At 39.0% G+C, this 16,789-nt stretch overlaps 7 protein-coding genes across 7 annotated transcripts in view; 2 read left to right on the top strand and 5 right to left on the bottom strand.

The window, feature by feature from the left end:
* Positions 1-1,631, top strand: part of LOC108144777 (5-hydroxytryptamine receptor 1A) — a 39,392-nt gene extending 37,761 nt beyond the window's left edge. The window contains exon 9 of the mRNA XM_017269886.2: positions 345-1,631. Coding sequence (XP_017125375.1) covers positions 345-1,091 — 747 coding nt within the window. The 3' untranslated portion in view covers positions 1,092-1,631. The remainder of the gene's footprint in view (positions 1-344) is intronic.
* Positions 1,632-5,181: 3,550 nt separating this feature from the next.
* LOC108144150 lies at positions 5,182-5,824 on the bottom strand. Its single transcript, XM_017268794.1, has 3 exons — positions 5,765-5,824; positions 5,384-5,701; positions 5,182-5,325 (listed from the first exon to the last, which is right to left on the bottom strand). The coding sequence occupies exons 1-3, from the start codon at positions 5,822-5,824 to the stop codon at positions 5,182-5,184; spliced, it is 522 nt and encodes a 173-aa protein (XP_017124283.1).
* Positions 5,825-6,170: 346 nt separating this feature from the next.
* On the bottom strand, positions 6,171-6,805 carry LOC108144149. Its single transcript, XM_017268793.1, has 3 exons — positions 6,746-6,805; positions 6,376-6,693; positions 6,171-6,317 (listed from the first exon to the last, which is right to left on the bottom strand). Exons 1-3 carry the CDS (start codon positions 6,803-6,805, stop codon positions 6,171-6,173), a joined length of 525 nt encoding a protein of 174 aa, XP_017124282.1.
* An 843-nt stretch (positions 6,806-7,648) lies between these two features.
* Positions 7,649-8,282, bottom strand: LOC108144148. The gene is made up of 3 exons (XM_017268792.1): positions 8,223-8,282; positions 7,853-8,170; positions 7,649-7,792 (listed from the first exon to the last, which is right to left on the bottom strand). The coding sequence occupies exons 1-3, from the start codon at positions 8,280-8,282 to the stop codon at positions 7,649-7,651; spliced, it is 522 nt and encodes a 173-aa protein (XP_017124281.1).
* A 411-nt stretch (positions 8,283-8,693) lies between these two features.
* On the bottom strand, positions 8,694-9,334 carry LOC108144287. The gene is made up of 3 exons (XM_017268973.1): positions 9,275-9,334; positions 8,897-9,214; positions 8,694-8,837 (listed from the first exon to the last, which is right to left on the bottom strand). The coding sequence occupies exons 1-3, from the start codon at positions 9,332-9,334 to the stop codon at positions 8,694-8,696; spliced, it is 522 nt and encodes a 173-aa protein (XP_017124462.1).
* Positions 9,335-10,852: 1,518 nt separating this feature from the next.
* On the bottom strand, positions 10,853-11,515 carry LOC108144147. The gene is made up of 3 exons (XM_041707374.1): positions 11,451-11,515; positions 11,069-11,386; positions 10,853-11,008 (listed from the first exon to the last, which is right to left on the bottom strand). The coding sequence occupies exons 1-3, from the start codon at positions 11,499-11,501 to the stop codon at positions 10,853-10,855; spliced, it is 525 nt and encodes a 174-aa protein (XP_041563308.1). The 5' UTR covers positions 11,502-11,515.
* A 618-nt stretch (positions 11,516-12,133) lies between these two features.
* On the top strand, positions 12,134-14,859 carry LOC108144191 (trichohyalin). Its single transcript, XM_017268856.2, has 2 exons — positions 12,134-13,031; positions 13,369-14,859. Exons 1-2 carry the CDS (start codon positions 12,239-12,241, stop codon positions 14,766-14,768), a joined length of 2,193 nt encoding a protein of 730 aa, XP_017124345.1. The 5' UTR covers positions 12,134-12,238; the 3' UTR covers positions 14,769-14,859.
* Positions 14,860-16,789: the final 1,930 nt, after the last annotated feature.

Below are 16,789 nucleotides of genomic sequence, written 5' to 3'. Positions count from 1 at the left end.
ACTATGGCTCCATGTAAAAGTAAACAATCAACAGACACAGCAGCAACAAAAATAACCAGTCCAGCAAAGTGATTTTGAATTATGAAAGAGCAAATGCAAAACGGCATTTACAGTGGCCCACTACCACTAGCCCATCGCATGCCGAAAATCCTTGATTCTATTTTGGGTAAACGCAGTCAAGTTGCATGATTTACTTCCGCAAAAAGCCGGGGGTCAGTCTGTGGAATATTTATGGCCCAACCTTGTGCTCTGCCCGGATAAATGCGAATTTAAAATCCTTATTAATTTTTGTGCGGGTGGAAATTTATGATGCCATTCCCTCCCACTTTGCTCTCTGTTTTTAGTGTTTCCCCCATGAGGATACGCCCGAGCACAAATCAGGCTGTTGTCACATCAATGCTAACGATTTCGAAATCACAACGCTTCCGATTCCCCCGGAACCGCCCTCATCCCGCCCACCACCAGGAGGAGGAGGAGGAGGAGGAGGAGTAGGAGTTGGTTCAGCTAGTGGAGGAGGAGCTTCTAGTGGAGTCGGTGGAGTGGCCAGTTCGATTGGTGGCTCCGTTCTGGGCATTTGTGGACGCTCGCGGGCCAACAGTTTGAGTCGCAGTGCCTCACAGTACATACGCGGCACAATGGGCGGCGGATTGCATGGCCACCAGGCCACGGAGGCCTTCGCCACCACGCGGCCCGACATCGAGGGCCTGTCCGAGAAGTACTGGGGCGAGATCCTGGAGCGGACCGTCAGCTCTGGCAACCTGAGCGCCATGCAGAAGAACCTGCCACCGCACCTGCCCTACACCCACCCCCACCACCTGGTGCACCAGCTGCACCAGCCGCAGCAGCACCACCAGCAGCAGACCACCTCCTTCAGCAAGGCCAGCGATCTGCAACTGGATCTGAATCTCAGCCAGGCAGCCACTGCCGCCGAACTGGGCAAATTCTCCAATTCGGAGCCCAAGTTGTGTGAGCACCTCTTCCACGACGTGAACTGTGCCAAGAGCAAGGCCGCCAATGGCGGAGGAGGAGGTGCCCTGGATGGCGAATCATCCATGAAGCTGACCTGTGGACGCAGCATTCCGGACATTTAGTACGCAGAGGATGTGATCTTGGCCAAGAGCCAGCTGCTGGCTCGCCAGTCGCAGAAGTGCTCGCACCATCCGCTGCACCAGCAGGCCAAGATGCGGACCCATTCGCACACGGGCAGTCTGCGGTTCTCAAGAATTCGCGCCGCCTGCCACAGTCCGCCGCCTGAGAAGTCCGGCTTTCCACTGGCCGAGTACCGCAAGTAGGATGGATGGGTTACGCCCTACCGATGGGCATTAAATTCCCCGAAATAAAGAAGAACTAGGGAGTGAGAATGAGTAGTATCTCTAAGATTCCATAGGTGTATGTGCGTGTGAGTGTCTATATAATATCGCATGAGCAAACCATAAAATGTGTGTTGTCTATTAGGCCTAAGAACTGGAAGATCACAAGGGGTAGGTCGGGTTTTTTAGTTCCATTAACTTATTATTTGATACCCAGAGAAAAACAAGCGCAAATCCAAATCACTTTGAAATACATATTTTCCGTACAGATTAAAATAAAAGATTAAATTTCTAATTTTTCGTTTGACTATTTTGGGATTTAATATAAATACCTGAATATTTAATTTAAATTTAAAGCATATTTGACTCAAATGAAATGCATTTACATCAAATAGGAACTATTTTAAATCTAATATTTTCCACATTAATATAAATTTGTAATATTAAATCAAGTAATTTAACAAGCATTTTATTTAATGTTTACCGACTTTGGCATTGAAAAAATTGTAATTCGCATCAAGCAAATTTATAGTAAATCTTATAAAATCTGTGAAAGTTCAAATCCTATAAAGAGCCGAAAGGAAAAGCTTGAATTCGCTGCCATCTAACGATAACCAAATCTCCTTAGCTAGACTGTTCCTTTTCCTACTTTAAGCTTTCGACTATGCCCCTGCAATCGAAATTAGCCAAGTTAACCATAGTAAGTGTTCATTCAGTGTTTGTGATACCCTAAGTTTCCCAACCAAAAATACTTATATGCATAAACTAATCATAATTGTTGGATGTTGTGTGTGTGCATTGGCTAAATTTAAATCTAAATTTAAATCTAAAACTAAATCTAAATAGTAGAATAGATTGTAAATGGTTTTGGCCAACCTGGTTGGCCTCTTCTGTGCAATCAGAAACCCGTGAATAAAACAAAAACAAAGAGATATCAGACTTTCCTCTCAGATCCTGCTAGAAATTCCTTCTTCCATTCTCTACCGTTTAAGGATCAATGTAGTCTCTGATATTGGCGGACCTTAAAGCGTTGTGGTTAATCATAGTTCTAGTTCCATAGCTCGAGTCGTATACCAAATTACCCACTGTTCTACGAATCAAAATCAAATCCTAACTTTGTGATTGTCAAGAATTTAAGTCGGTTGATGTGAACATTATTGTTAAATCATTTTTCATTTGTAGCTAAGTAATGTAATAGTTAAAGCAAAATAAATTTACAGTTTAAGTATGTCTCAATTTAGTTAATTGAACGCGAGATGTTTAATAAAGTATGTATTGAATACGCAAAAACAAAACAAAAAAAAAACGATTTAAATCAAAATAAATAAATATCACTAAAACGATTTGCATAAAGTTTGTTTTCCTACTGCCCTAAAAAATGGCACTCTGGCTCACTCAAAAGGTAATTTCATGGCAATTACGGGGAAACCATTTAAAAAGGAAGCCAACAAATGGATCCTTAAAAATAACAACAACAGAAATGCCAATTACATAAAAAAAAACACCGACCAATTTTGGCCGCTGCCGTTGCTAAATAAATTAAAAATTATTCAAATTTGGTTTTTATTGTGCCACCGAGCTACCACGAATCCCAGACTGTCAAGGGCCAAATGCAAATTAATATCCGCATACTGCGTTTAGATTTTCATTTGCCCACGCAGGCAAGAAGGCAAAAGAGAAAAAGGACGATGCCGTCAGAAATGCAAGATAAACGAACAAGAACAGGAAAAGTTTGAAAACTAATTTTCGCAAAACAATTTTCAGAAGCCGCATTCTCCCCTCCCCAAGGGCCACTGGATTCTTTGGCAATTTGAATCGCAAACTGAATCTGAATCTGGATGTGGATGTGGATTCTTTTGCGTTTCTTTCGGGCCCGAAAAATTACACGCCTCGCTGCATTTTGTAACAATAATCGCCGGTGTTTGGCATCTGACCACGCCTACAGCGCCCCCGCCAAAAAAAAGTACCCCCTATAACGCTCCAAATGAAAATTTTCGGTGCAGAAATTCACGCCGCCCAACCGAAAAAACTTTTCGCATGAAAGTCAACTTTTCCTTTTTCTTTCTTGATTCGCATTTGTTCGCCATCTGAGTTTTCTGTATAATTTGACGCCTGCCGGGAATTGGAATGTGCACCATTTGGACCCACACTCCTGCCTCACGAATCTCTCCTCCGAGGCTTTTGGCTAATTTGATTAACACTAATTGGGGTTCATCTAATTGCGGATGGCCAAAGTATCAAAGTATCATGTGCTGCACTGAAACCGTTTGCGGGCTTCAACAAAAATTTATGACGGAAATTAATTGAGGAAATCATTCGAAAATCCGGTGATTTAAAAGTTATTTGGCTATAAAAAAATAAAAGAATAGTTTAGGCTTAAATCAAATTAATCAAATACGAAAGTCTAAGGAACGGTTGATGAAAACTGACCTTAAAGGAGTCAACCATTTAAATACTGCTATAAATAACAGTGAAGACACATTTTATATATATTTATATTTTATGAGTATTACAAAAAGTATCTCAATCTCGTGAATATTTAGTTTAATATTAGATACAACAATCAAAAGTTTATTTGGGTAGTTGTAGCATGACGACAAATTAAAAAAAACCAATTTACTAAATCGGTTGAACATTTCATAGGTTTGTACCATAACGATTTTTGATGTATCAGCTTACAATATATTATTAATAGACTTGAAATTAAAAAAGTTTTTACCACGATTTTTACTTCGTTTTAAGGGTAGATAAAACAAGAAAGAAAGCAAACTTCGGCAAGCCGAAGTTCATATACCCTTGCAGCTATTGCATGAATTAAATACTTTTGAAAACATTTAAATTATGATTTACTTGAGTATATGCTGAAAAACATTGAAACTATGATGATTTGCAGCTCAATTATTATATAGTTATTTTATATATTTTTATTATTTCTATGGGAGCTATATGATATAGACGTCCGATTTTGATAAAATTTAAACCATAATTCTGAAATAATTAAACATTGCTATATGTCGAAGAACTAAACAAAAAATTAAAAAACAGAAAAGTTATAATTTTTTTTCATTTATTTTTCCGATTGTTCCTATGGGAGCTATATGCTATAGTCGTCCGATTTTGATGAAATTTAAAACATAATTCTGAAATATTTAACCATTACTATATCTCGAAGAACTAAACAAAAAATTAAAAAACAGCAAAGTTATAATTTTTTTCAATTATTTTTCCGATTGTTCCTATGGGAGCTATATGCTATAGTCGACCGATTTTGATGAAATTTAAACCGTAAATCGGAAATATTTAACCATTACTATATGTCGAAGAACTAAACAAAAAATTAAAAAACAGCAAAGTTATAATTTTTTTTCATTTATTTTTCCGATTGTTCCTATGGGAGCTATATGCTATAGTCGTCCGATCCGGCTCGTTCCGACTTATATACTACCTGCAATAGAATGACAACTTTTGGGAAAGTTTCATGCAGATAGCTTTAAAACTGAGAGACTAGTTTGCATATAAACGGACGGACAGACGGACAGACGGACAGACGGACGGACAGACGGACATGGCTAGATCGACTCTACTAGTGATGCTGATCAAGAATATATATACTTTATAGGGTCGGAAACGTCTCCTTCACTGCGTTGCAAACTTCTGACTGAAATTATAATACCCTCTGCAAGGGTATAAAAATTCGTACACTGCAAACAAATAATAATCCAAATAATCTTATTAGGATACATTTATAATCCATGACCAATCCATTTATTTTTGACTCAAATGCTTTTATATAAACAATAATAAATATTCCACTTCCGTTTGCAGCTTTGCCAGCCATTTAAATGTGTACATTTCTTATTGTTCCGTCGTTTTAATCCTCGTTAAAGTTGAAATAAACATTTGTAATGAACTGCTTCTTACCATCGAAAAACCAATCCAATAAAAGTAGGTAGTCTCCACTTGGTAGCAAAATAGGTAACTCAATACGATGAAAGTCTTTTACCACTTGCAAGCCCTAAGAGCAGTTAAAAGCTTTAAACATGATCGGTTGAAAACTCAAAAAGCGATCTCACCACATATGGACACGTGTGGTTCACTGTAGACACATTCTTAATCAAATTCCAGACCATTTTTACTGCAGGGTGATTTCGTTTTCGCAAAAATTTGCAGCCGTCCAAAGTAACATCAATAAGAAACGGTTTATAGCCATTCTCCTTCTTCATCAACTTTAATTTGATAGATGCATTATTAACTGGCTCCAGGAAGGTTGCATTTATATTCAAGCTTGTTTTGTTTCGCGAATAGGCCTTTAGGCGACAATAATGGAAAACGACCCACGATTTGTTGTATGACTCACAGACTGCATTGGTCATTTTGACGAATGGTGCCTCCTGAAAAATATATGCTAAGCTTAGTTTTGAATTTATGTGGATTTTAATTGTATGCAATCATACGCTGCAGACGAGAAAGGCAAGAAATGCAGCCACTCCAAGTGAGATTAACTTTGAATTCATGACTCTAGACTGGAACCACAACTAAATACGAGAGTTCAAATATTTATTGTGATATTGGAAGCCTGACCATATAATAGTTCTGCAATTTCCAAACAATTATCCAAAAAAGATTGATTATTAAGTAATAATATAATTGAACTATTGATGGTTTTCAAAATATAAAAATGACTTTAATTGCTATATTTATCTGCAACAGTTCGCAGGTAATACAGAAATTCAGAAAAACATATACAAGTGATAACTTCCCAGTGAAACTGGTCAGTTGTTTCTCACCAAAACATTAAAAGGCGTTTACGAACAAAGACTCATTAGGATTCTTAAATTTTTTGGGTTTTTAAATTTTTTTTTAAAAATCCTCCACAAAGGTGAAATAAACATTTGTAGCAAACTGCGTCTTAGCATCGAATATCCAATCGATTAGAAGTAAATAGTCTCCAGATGGCAATGGAACTGGAATTCGAAGCTCATAGAAATCGCTCACCGTCTGCAAGCCCTAAAAAAATACGAATAGCTTATATTTGGATCATATGTTTATAAAAATGTGATCTCACCACATAGGGACAGGTATGATTGACCGTGGATATATCTTTGATCATATTATGTATGATTATGGCGACAGGATTATTTCTTTTTCTCATAAATTCGCAGGCATCTAATTTAAAATCAACCAGAAATGGCTTATAGCCACTGGCCTTCTTCAAAAACCTTACTCTGACGAAAATGTTATTAGCTGGCTCGACAAAGGTTGCATTTACATTTAAGCTGGTCTTGTTGCGAGAGTAGGCCTTCAGTCGGCAATAATGGAAAACGACCCACGATTCGTTATAAGACTTGCAGACTACATTGGTCATTTTAACGAAGTACGAGTCCTAGCAAAGATGTTTTTTAGTACTTCAGATATAAATAATAAGGACATCTTACACTGCAAACCAGAAAAGCAACAGTGATAAAAGCTCCAAGGAAGAACAACTTTGAATCCATGTCTGCTAGGCCGAAGTATCAGTTCAATACTAAATGTTAATGTTTGTTGCATAACCCTAATTAAACTATAGTCATGATCGATTTTTTGTTCACCTAACGATTAATTAAGTAGGCACATGTCATTAAAATTGTAATATCAAATTAAGTCATTAAAAATATACAACAAAAACTAGTTTTCGACCTGCTGTTATTCTTGGTTCATGAAATGTGAAATAATAATATGAAAGTAAAATTATAAGTTTAATTACAAGTATTTATAGCACATGGCGATTACAGACCAAACAAAATATAATAAAAAATATATAAAAAAAAATGAAAACAACATTTTTTTTGGAAGGATTTATAACCACATTTAAATAAATTACACATTAACTATGAAATATCCAGTCTAATAAAAATATGTAATTTTTCTCTGGCATCTATATTAAGAAACCAATCCTCATACCATTAGTATGAATGTTATATTTGTAGTAAGATAAATTATCTCTTACCGAAATCAGTCATACAAAACTGGAGATAAGGAATAAAAAGGTATAAAAACAAGTAAAAAATGTTAAAAAATAACGTTTTTGCTCTGGAGGATTCTGTCGATTTAAAATTGGTAAGCCAGTGTTACTAATAAGTCTGATAAGTGTTCTTAACGACTAACTTCAAAATTCACATTTTATAACACAAATACAAATTTGATCAAAAACACCCCTCTAGAGTAAGATTAGTGATTAGTTCGGTGTTCTTGGCAACAACACAAAAACAAATGGTTAATGATCCATAAATTCTACTAATTTCCATAAGTTTAGTGAAGAGTGTTTGTTTTAGTTTTTTATGTTTTTAACATTTAGTATATTAATCCTCCACAAAGGTGAAATAAACATTTGTAGCAGCCTGCGTTTTAGCATCGAATATCCAATCCAATAGCAATAAGTAGTCTCCAGATGGCAATGGAACTGGAATTCGAACCTCATAGAAATCGCTTAGCGCCTGTAAGCCCTAAAAATATATACGTTTAGCTTATATTTGGATCAAATGTTTATCAAAATGCGATCTCACCACATAGGGACAGGTATGATTGAGCGTGGATACTTCTTTGATCATATTATGTATGATTATGGCGACTGGATTATTTCTTTTTCTCATAAATTCGCAGGCATCTAATTTAAAATCAACCAGAAATGGCTTATAGCCACTGGCCTTCTTCATAAACTTTGCTCTGACGAAAATGTTTTTAGCTGGCTCCAGAACGGTTGCATTTATATTTAAGCTGGTTTTGTTGCGGGAATGGGCCTTCAGTCGGCAATAATGGAAAACGACCCACGATTCGTTATAAGACTTGCAGACTACATTGGTCATTTTAACAAAGTACGTGTCCTAGCAAAGATGATTTTTAGTACTTCAGATATAAATAATAAGGACATCTTACACTGCAAACCAGAAAAGCAACAGTGATAAAAGCTCCAAGGAAGAACAACTTTGAATCCATGTCTGCTGGGCCGAAGTATCAGTTCAATACTAAATGTTTGTTGCATAACCTTAATTAAACTTTAGTCAAGTTCTGTTTTTTGTTCAGCTAACGATTAATTAAGTAGGCAATGTCCGAGTATTGGCGAAAATGTTAATGGATCTGAATCGATTAAGCACATCTCATTAAAATTGTAATAACACATTAAGTCATTACAAATATACAAATATTCAAATAATTCTTGAATTTTAAAATTAAGGGATTAATGATCCAAAACACCCCACTGGAGTTAGAGTGATTGGTGAGTTCAGTTCTCGGTGTTATTTGCAAAAACATAAAAACAAAGAGTTAATGATCCATAAATTCCACCAATTTTAATAAGTTTAGTAAAGGGTCTTTGTTTTAGTTTTTATGCATTTAACATTTTGTTAATTAATCCTCCACAAAGGTGAAATAAACATTTGTAGCGAACTGCGCCTTAGCATCGAATATCCAGTCCCCTAAAAGTAGGTACTCTCCAGTTGGCAATGGAACGGGAATTCGGATATCATAGAAATCGCTCACCGTCTGCAAGCCCTAAAAAATAATACGAATAGCTAATACTTGATCATATATTTACAAAAATGCGATCTCACCACATATGGACACGTATGATTCACCGTGGACACATCCTTAATCATTTTATATATGATCTTGACGACGGGATTATTTCTTTTTCTCATGAATTCGCAGGCATCTATTGTGAGATCAATCAGAAATGGCTTATAGCCATTGGCCTTCTTCATTAGCTTAACTTTGACAAAAATGTTGTTAGCTGGCTCCAGAAAGGTTGCATTTATATTTAAGCTGGTTTTGTTGCGTGAATGGGCCTTCAGTCGGCAATAATGAATAACGACCCACGATTCATTGTAAGACTTGCAGACTGCATTAGTCATTTTAACAAAGTACGTGTCCTAACAGAGATAACGTTTAGTATTGCATTATAATATTTTTTAAAATCTAAGTTATCTTACACTGCAGACCAGAAACGCAGCACTGATGAATGCTCCAAGTAGGAAAAGCTTAGAATCCATGACTTTTTGGTCGGAACCACAGTTCAATTCTAAATGTTAACATTTGTTGCATAATAAAACAAGGTACAAATTGATTATTATTCTTCTAATGATTTATTAAGTATGCACTGTCCGATTACTGGGGAAAATTTTGACAAATCTGAATCAATTTAGCACTTTACATGGGACTACAAAATAAAAATCAAAAATATTCAATCTCAAATAATTATTTAAATTGAAAAAAAATTTCAGAAATATTATTGTATTGGCTTGCCAGTCAAATAATATATAATAGTCTTTATTATTGAATATTTTTGTAAATCATTTGGGATTGTTGCTCTAAACATTATTACAAATTGTTTGTTTGTGTGTGGTTTTTGATTTAGTGACAATATGATGTTCTGCTAATGATCTGACAAAGGTTGTAAATACAATTTATATATAATATACCAATCCGATTGTTTTTTTCATTCTTTAACCACGTTTAAGGTAGAGGAAGATAGAAGGGCAAGCAATAGAATACATTTTTTATTATTTTGTTATACCCTTGCAGAGGGTATTATAATTTCAGTCAGAAGTTTGCAACGCAGTGAAGGAGACGTCTCCGACACTGTAAAGTATATATATTCTTGATCAGCATCACTAGGCGAGTCGATCTAGCCATGTCCGTCTGTCCGTCTGTCCGTCCGTCTGTCCGTCTGTCCGTCCGTTTATATGCAAACTAGTCTCTCAGTTTTAAAGCTATCTGCATGAAACTTTCCCAAAAGTTGTCTTTCTATTGCAGGTAGTATATAAGTCGGAACGAGCCGGATCGGACGACTATAGCATATAGCTCCCATAGGAACAATCGGAAAAATAATTGAAAAAAAAATTATAACTTTGCTGTTTTTTAATTTTTTGTTTTGTTCTTCGACATAAAGCAATGGTTAAATATTTCAGAATTATGGTTAAAATTTCATCAAAATCGGACGACTATAGCATATAGCTCCCATAGGAACAATCGGAAAAATAATTGAAAAAAAATTGTAACTTTGCTGTTTTTTAATTTTTTGTTTAGTTCTTCGACATACAGCAATGTTTAAATATTTCAGAATTATGTTTAAAATTTCATCAAAATCGGACGACTATAGCATATAGCTCCCATAGGAACAATCGGAAAAATAATTGAAAAAAAATTATAACTTTGCTGTTTTTTAATTTTTTTTTAGTTCCTCGACATATAGCAGTGGTTAAATATTTCAGAATTATGGTTTAAATTTCATCAAAATCGGACGACTATATCATATAGCTCCCATACAAATAATAAAAATATATAAAAGAACAATCAAATAATTAAGCTGCAAATCGTCATAGCTTCAATGTTTTTAAACATATACGCAAGTAAATCATAATTTTAATATTTTCAAAAATATTTAATTCTTGCGATAGCTGCAAGGGTATATGAACTTCGGCTTGCCGAAGTTTGCTTTCTTTCTTGTTTTTTTAATATGATCTGTATAATTTTAGGTGTTTTTTTTATTTCCGTTCATTAGTTTGTCATTAGGTTTTCAATAGATCCTCCACAAATGTGAAATAAACATTTGTAGCGAACTGTGGCTTGCCATCAAATATCCAGTCTAATAAAAGTAGGTAGTCTCCAGTTGGTAAAACAAAAGGCAATTCAATATGATGAAAATCGCTTACCATCTGCAAGCCCTGAAAGAAAACCACAGTGTTTTAAAAATAATTAGTTTGATTCTAAATTGGCGATCTCACCACATAGGGACATGTATGATTAACCGTAGACAAGTGCTTGAACAAGTTCCAGACTATTTTGGCAAAGGGTTGATTTCGCTTTCTCATAAATTCGCAGGCATCGATGGTGTAATCGAACAAAAACGGCTTATAGCCACTGGCCTTCTTCATCATCTTCATTTTGAGAAATATATTGTTGGCTGGCTCTATAAATGTTGCATTTATATTCAAGCTAGTCTTGTTCCGGGAATATGCCTTAAGGCGGCAATAATGAACGACAACCCACGATTTGTTGTACGACTTGCAGACTGCATTTGTCATTTTAACAAAGGGAGCCTCCTAAAAATATATAGAATTATTTTTTTCGAGTGGACATCGTCACTATGTTTCTTACGCTACAGACTAGAAAAGCAACTAGCACCGAAACTCCGAAAATGATAATCACACGATTCATGACTATGGACACCAGTAAAAGACTGCCGATATGCAGCAAATTTTTGCGGACTTATTGCCTCGTTAACGAATGATATGAACATTTATAGTGTTAATTGTAGCATGATAATGTTATTACCGTAATATCTCAATTGGTAAAAATACCATATTTTGGTTTTTATAGCCGACAATAATGGATCATAACCAGTGATTTATTTATTTTAAGCCAAATTGAGGCCTTTTTAAATATTTTTCAGTGAAGATCAGATAGGGGATATTTAATACCTCGCCAAAGCAAAAACATTATTAATTATATAGTTTCGATTAAGCACAAATCAAGAAGTGACATTTTATAAAGCTATAAATATCTAAAAATTAATCAGTTTTAGAAAAATGTTTTTTTTATCAAGCAGGTGAAGAATCTTTCCATTAAAAAAGGAAATAATTTGCAGAATATGACAGCCCATTAATTGACAATACAATAAATTCTCAATGTTGCAATTAAACTTAGATTTGAACCCAGATCGCATCAACAAAAATTATGATGACTTTTTAATGTTTTAGGGGGGTAAAAGTAAAAAATGATCATTACGTTCGGTAAAAACCTCAGCACCCTTTGATTGTTAGTTTAATTTCAATTCCAAAGCAGACCGATCGAGTTTTCAGAGCAGTTTAATCATACATTTCACACCACAAAGAAGTCAATACTTTTTGATTTTGAGTTCTGAAGCGAGCTACCTACATGTTGCCATAGTCAAGATGAACCCGTGCAAGAACAAGGAAGTCGGTGCCGATGGATTGTTCGTGCGAAAGCGCTTCCATCGACATCCCGTGGTGATTTCGGCCAAGCGTTTTGCGGCAATCCAGGGAAGATCGCGCCAGGATGAGAAGCACGCCCAATTGGAGGCCGTGGAGGAGGAGCGCAGGTACCGGCAGTACCTGAAGGATGGCAACGACCTGCTGTGCAGCCTGTTCACCGATCCCAATGTGCCCCGGGTCCACAAGTCGGACAGGGCCAAGAGCAAGGAGGCGCTGACTGTGGTCAAGGAGGTGACCACCAAGCTGATGGACGAGCGACGCCGCAAGCAGCGTATCCTGCGAGCGAATCTTCTGCTGGATCAACTGAAGCCCGGACCGCGAGCCCTGCACCAGGCCCTGCTCCTCAGTGAGATGATCCACCAGAGGAAGTACAACGAGGGGCTGAACGAAGAGATCGCTCAGGCAGCTCGTGCCCAGGAGCGGGCCGACGAGGAGCTGTGTCCTGCGGCCCTGGTGCCCTTCGGTCATGCCACCGAGGAGGAGGAGGTGGCCCGCCAGCAGGAGCGGAATGCGGCACATGCCAAGTGCATGCGCGAGGACATCGCGGCGCGGGAGAAGATCAGGGAGGCCGAGCGGGAGGAGAGGATCTTCGAGGTGCAGGTGGACCGGGCGCAGTACAAGTGCCTGCAGGACAAGGAGGAGCAGGCGCTCAAGGAGAAGAAGGCCCGCAGAGTCGAATTCTACCGCAAGGCCCATCGGGATGCCATCCAGGAGAAAGCCGAGATTGCAGAGCGTGAGTACCTACGGAATGTTTGCTTTAGATACACTTATAAAAAATGGAACAGAAAAAATAAACATTTTATTTCACATTTTATTTTTAGCTTTTATAAAAAATTATAACAATTATTAAAAATTAAAGCCAAAAATATCTAAATTTTTAAATACTTGGACTAGGATTAAATATTTGAACTATGTTAAAATCAAATACTCTTTAATACTGTATTAGTGTATTTATTTCGTAAAAAACAAACAAACGATTTTAATTTTTGAAACTAAGGCTTAAATTTTTTACTACATTTTCTTCACCCAGAAATAATAGTAAACTGTTATTATTACCTCTTACTCCGCAGACGAGCGCATTTGTGATGCCATCGACGACCGTCGCAACTGCGTGTACATAGTGGCCAGTCGCAACCTGGACACTCGCTATGGCAGCCATGTCAAGAAGCTGCGTCAGAAGCGCATCCAGGAGCGGGCGGATCGGGCTGTGGTGGTCAGCCAGGCGCAGCAGGAGCAGCAGAGGAAGCTGGAGGAGCGGCAGGCGAAGGCGGAGGATCGCTACTCTTTCGAGACGCAGGTGGACGAGAATCGGCGCCAGTGCGAGCGGGAGATGCTGGCCCGGGAGCGCCGGAGGTACCAGCTGGTGGAGCGGCAGCAGGAGGCGGAGAAGCTGCGACGCCAGCAGGAGCTGCAGCGCTTCCATGTGGCGCGTCGCCTCAAGAACGCCGAGGCGAATCGCCACTTCGAGGCCTCGCAGAAGCGCAAGCGGGACCAGGTGAAGGAGGAGCTGCGCACCGTGCTCTTTGGCCAGCGGCAGGAGTTCCTCGAGAAGCGACGCGCCGAGCTGATGAACCTGGCGGCCTGCAACGAAGATCCCTACCTCGACGACGACAAAAAGTTCTTCGAGCAGGCCGTGCAGATCATGGAGGAGTCGCGCCGTGTGGGTCGCCCCCTATACCCCATAGCCACGGCCGTGGAGCGGTACGAGCGGCAGAACCAGCTGGACATGCGACCGGAGGGCAGGATGGTGAAGCGCAGCCGACTGAGGGACTACTGCTGGCCGGGCTACTACTCCAAAGCGGAGCTGGCCTACCGCAAGTACGAGCAGCGGGAGATGTGCCGCGAGGAGCAGGTGGCCGATCGCCACCAGATCTACTGCAACTCGGTGAAGATCAAGAAGCTGGCCGAGGTGGAGAAGCCCTACACGCCGTGCGTGGCCTCGTGTCCCATCAATTGCTTCCATCGCCGTGGAATGCCGGCCACGGATAGCCGGGATTCCTTTGACTACGCCCGTCATGTTTGCTACACCGATCCCCCCACCATAGCTGCTTGTCCCGGACCCATGCAGGTCATACACAACGATCCGCTGGACAACCGCCGACGGATCAGCCGGGAGTCCATCAAACTGCCACCCATGCCGGAGATTGAAAAGAGGGAGCCGAGTGTCTTTAAAAAGGTTGCTCAAAGGGTTATGGGCTCCCTGAATGATCCCAAACTGCTGCCCGTTGTCAAGGAGACAGACACCAGCTTGAGAGCTCCACCGCCAGCTAGTGTTCCATCATCACCGCCAGCAGAGAAACCCCTGCCCAAATCCCAGCCACCCAGAATAAAACGCGGTTCCAGGAAGGCCAGTTCATTGGTGAAACCTCCACCAACTGGCAATGATAGGCCAGCACCAGTGCCCAATCCCCAGGGAACCTGGGGCTCTGGATCCTTGCAGCCCAATGCCATCAAGAAGAAATCCAAGTGACCAAGACATTGTTTAATCAAAATTTACGTTTCAAGAACTTATTGCATTGATGTTGTACGTTAGCAAAGAATAAATATGAAGAAAAAAAATAGAGGGCCAGACAGCAAAGGAAATGACGTTAATGGTTTTTTAAAAGCACTTAAACTTGTCCCACAAGTCCTCTTCGTCCTTTTCGCCACTTTTCCATTTCCACTTGCCTTTCGCCCATTTGCCATTTAGCCATTTGTCCAAGGGGTTGCTAACCCTTTCCCGTGACACTTGGCACGCATTACGCGCTTTCTTTGGCACAGCATCTCCGGCGGAAAGTGGCCAGCTTCATAAATTCCAATTAATGCGTGGCCAAAGTTATTGGGTTACCTACCCTGCCATCCTGCCATTCTGTCATCTGCCATCCGCCTCCAACTTCATCTTCATCAATTTGGAGAGTGACTGAGTGACGTCCATTTTTGTTTTCATTTAGCTTATTACCGGGCAGACATGTCCGGCGTTTGGTCCGCAGTAACTTAATTTTAACCAGGCTAACCAGTCTAACCAGGCTGATGAACCCCGATCCCGGCCTGGCCGGCCAATTTCATCAGGATAATTACGGTGGTCCTCTTTCCCAGTGGGCTAATCAGCCGGCGTTTGGGACCTTGCAGTTGGCTTTGTGACTGGGTGACTTGGTCAACCGACCGCTCAGCTCCAAATTAACGGAACCGGAGCCTTTGCCAAGTTTTAAGAAAGTTTGCCTGCCGCCTGCCAAAGTTAACCAATTTGGTGCCATTAACCATAAATTGCTGAATCGCTTAGCTCAGACTGGGTTCATCATGGAAAGTCTAAAAATTACTTCAACTGCATAAAAGTCGAGAAAAAATGTGAAGCCACAATGGCTTTTAATTTGAATCGTAATCAGCACTAGGGAATAAGAAACGTTTAGAAACTACCCTCGCTTGAGAAAGTAAGAAAGCTGCTTTACATCTAAAATTTAATAACAGTAATGTCTGTAAACAATTAATGAAATAGTGCCAAAATTACCAGTTCTTTAATTTTTTAAACATTAAAATTTTTTCTCCCGTTTCTAAACGACCTGTTACAAAACGTGTGCCTGCACAAAGACGTAATAGAAAAAAATTGAACGGCTATTACCCATAAATAAATTAAATAAAATATGTATATATTAAACATATATAAAACAATACGATACCATTTGTATTTGGGTTTTAAGTGAATGAAACAAACTATAGTTTATTTTGACATGCGTAATACAAATGTTACTAAAAAGGTTGCAAACATGATTTCGAAATGTCTGCGATTTTATTTTGTATATCTTTTTGTATTACCTTTCCCATTCATAAAACTGAAATTGCAAGGGCGTTGTTCGAATGGCATATATTGTTTGCCCGGCGAAGGGAGTCGAAATATTTTCGAAAGCCAGCACACAATAATATTTCTTCGGAAAAACAACTTTCTGAAAATTGGTTGTCGGCGCTGGGATGGCGGATAGAAATTGCGGAGCCTGTGGCGATACAATCAAATATTCGGCCACTCTTGAAAACACATTTCGCCCGGCGCACTGGATAACAACACAAAAGGAATGGAAACGCCATCCTGCAGCAAAGTTCACAATCGAATGGAAGTGCCTTGTTTACTAGTACCTGTACATTCGGATTTGTTTATCCAAGCAGAACTAAGACTACAAAACGTGTGCCGTCTGGAATTGGGTAAAGATTAAAAAAATAAAGCAGGGATTCGCCATGAATAAATGATGGCGGGCCGAGGAGCAACAAGTGAAATGCCATCAGCAGACAATAAGAAAGCACATTCACAGCTCAATTGTTATGTAAAACAAAACGCTTACTTCCTCTTGAAAAGCTTCCTCTTTTCACATTTTCCTCGCTTTCCCTCGCTTTTCCTCACTTGCCATACTCATTATACGGTCTGCCAGTTTAAAACTCAATAAAAGCTGCAGTATGAAAGATTACTTAATGAAATTAAGTGTGAAAAGTGAGAGAACGCGGAAAGGAGAAAGGCTGAGAATGCTT

The sequence above is a fragment of the Drosophila elegans genome, unplaced genomic scaffold, assembly GCF_018152505.1.
Source record: "Drosophila elegans isolate 14027-0461.03 unplaced genomic scaffold, ASM1815250v1 contig_183, whole genome shotgun sequence".
NCBI lineage: Eukaryota > Metazoa > Arthropoda > Insecta > Diptera > Drosophilidae > Drosophila > Drosophila elegans.
Note: the sequence above shows the minus strand (reverse complement) of the source record. Positions and strands in the feature narration are given on the sequence as shown.

What these genes read in the sequence shown, in the direction of transcription:
- LOC108144150 (XM_017268794.1), bottom strand. Translation starts at nt 5,824, where the DNA reads ATGAATTCAAAGTTAATCTCACTTGGAGTGGCTGCATTTCTTGCCTTT. An exon ending in TTGCCTTTCTCGTCTGCAGC is followed by an intron (nt 5,702 to 5,764) that starts GTATGATTGCAT and finishes TATATTTTTCAG; the next exon opens with GAGGCACCATTCGTCAAAAT. An exon ending in ACCACACGTGTCCATATGTG is followed by an intron (nt 5,326 to 5,383) that starts GTGAGATCGCTT and finishes AACTGCTCTTAG; the next exon opens with GGCTTGCAAGTGGTAAAAGA.
- LOC108144149 (XM_017268793.1), bottom strand. Translation starts at nt 6,805, where the DNA reads ATGGATTCAAAGTTGTTCTTCCTTGGAGCTTTTATCACTGTTGCTTTT. An exon ending in TTGCTTTTCTGGTTTGCAGT is followed by an intron (nt 6,694 to 6,745) that starts GTAAGATGTCCT and finishes CATCTTTGCTAG; the next exon opens with GACTCGTACTTCGTTAAAAT. An exon ending in ATCATACCTGTCCCTATGTG is followed by an intron (nt 6,318 to 6,375) that starts GTGAGATCACAT and finishes GTATTTTTTTAG; the next exon opens with GGCTTGCAGACGGTGAGCGA.
- LOC108144148 (XM_017268792.1), bottom strand. Translation starts at nt 8,282, where the DNA reads ATGGATTCAAAGTTGTTCTTCCTTGGAGCTTTTATCACTGTTGCTTTT. An exon ending in TTGCTTTTCTGGTTTGCAGT is followed by an intron (nt 8,171 to 8,222) that starts GTAAGATGTCCT and finishes CATCTTTGCTAG; the next exon opens with GACACGTACTTTGTTAAAAT. An exon ending in ATCATACCTGTCCCTATGTG is followed by an intron (nt 7,793 to 7,852) that starts GTGAGATCGCAT and finishes ATATATTTTTAG; the next exon opens with GGCTTACAGGCGCTAAGCGA.
- LOC108144287 (XM_017268973.1), bottom strand. Translation starts at nt 9,334, where the DNA reads ATGGATTCTAAGCTTTTCCTACTTGGAGCATTCATCAGTGCTGCGTTT. An exon ending in CTGCGTTTCTGGTCTGCAGT is followed by an intron (nt 9,215 to 9,274) that starts GTAAGATAACTT and finishes TATCTCTGTTAG; the next exon opens with GACACGTACTTTGTTAAAAT. An exon ending in ATCATACGTGTCCATATGTG is followed by an intron (nt 8,838 to 8,896) that starts GTGAGATCGCAT and finishes ATTATTTTTTAG; the next exon opens with GGCTTGCAGACGGTGAGCGA.
- LOC108144147 (XM_041707374.1), bottom strand. Translation starts at nt 11,501, where the DNA reads ATGAATCGTGTGATTATCATTTTCGGAGTTTCGGTGCTAGTTGCTTTT. An exon ending in CGGTGCTAGTTGCTTTTCTA is followed by an intron (nt 11,387 to 11,450) that starts GTCTGTAGCGTA and finishes ATATATTTTTAG; the next exon opens with GAGGCTCCCTTTGTTAAAAT. An exon ending in ATCATACATGTCCCTATGTG is followed by an intron (nt 11,009 to 11,068) that starts GTGAGATCGCCA and finishes GTTTTCTTTCAG; the next exon opens with GGCTTGCAGATGGTAAGCGA.
- LOC108144191 (XM_017268856.2), top strand. Translation starts at nt 12,239, where the DNA reads ATGAACCCGTGCAAGAACAAGGAAGTCGGTGCCGATGGATTGTTCGTG. An exon ending in GAAAGCCGAGATTGCAGAGC is followed by an intron (nt 13,032 to 13,368) that starts GTGAGTACCTAC and finishes CTTACTCCGCAG; the next exon opens with ACGAGCGCATTTGTGATGCC.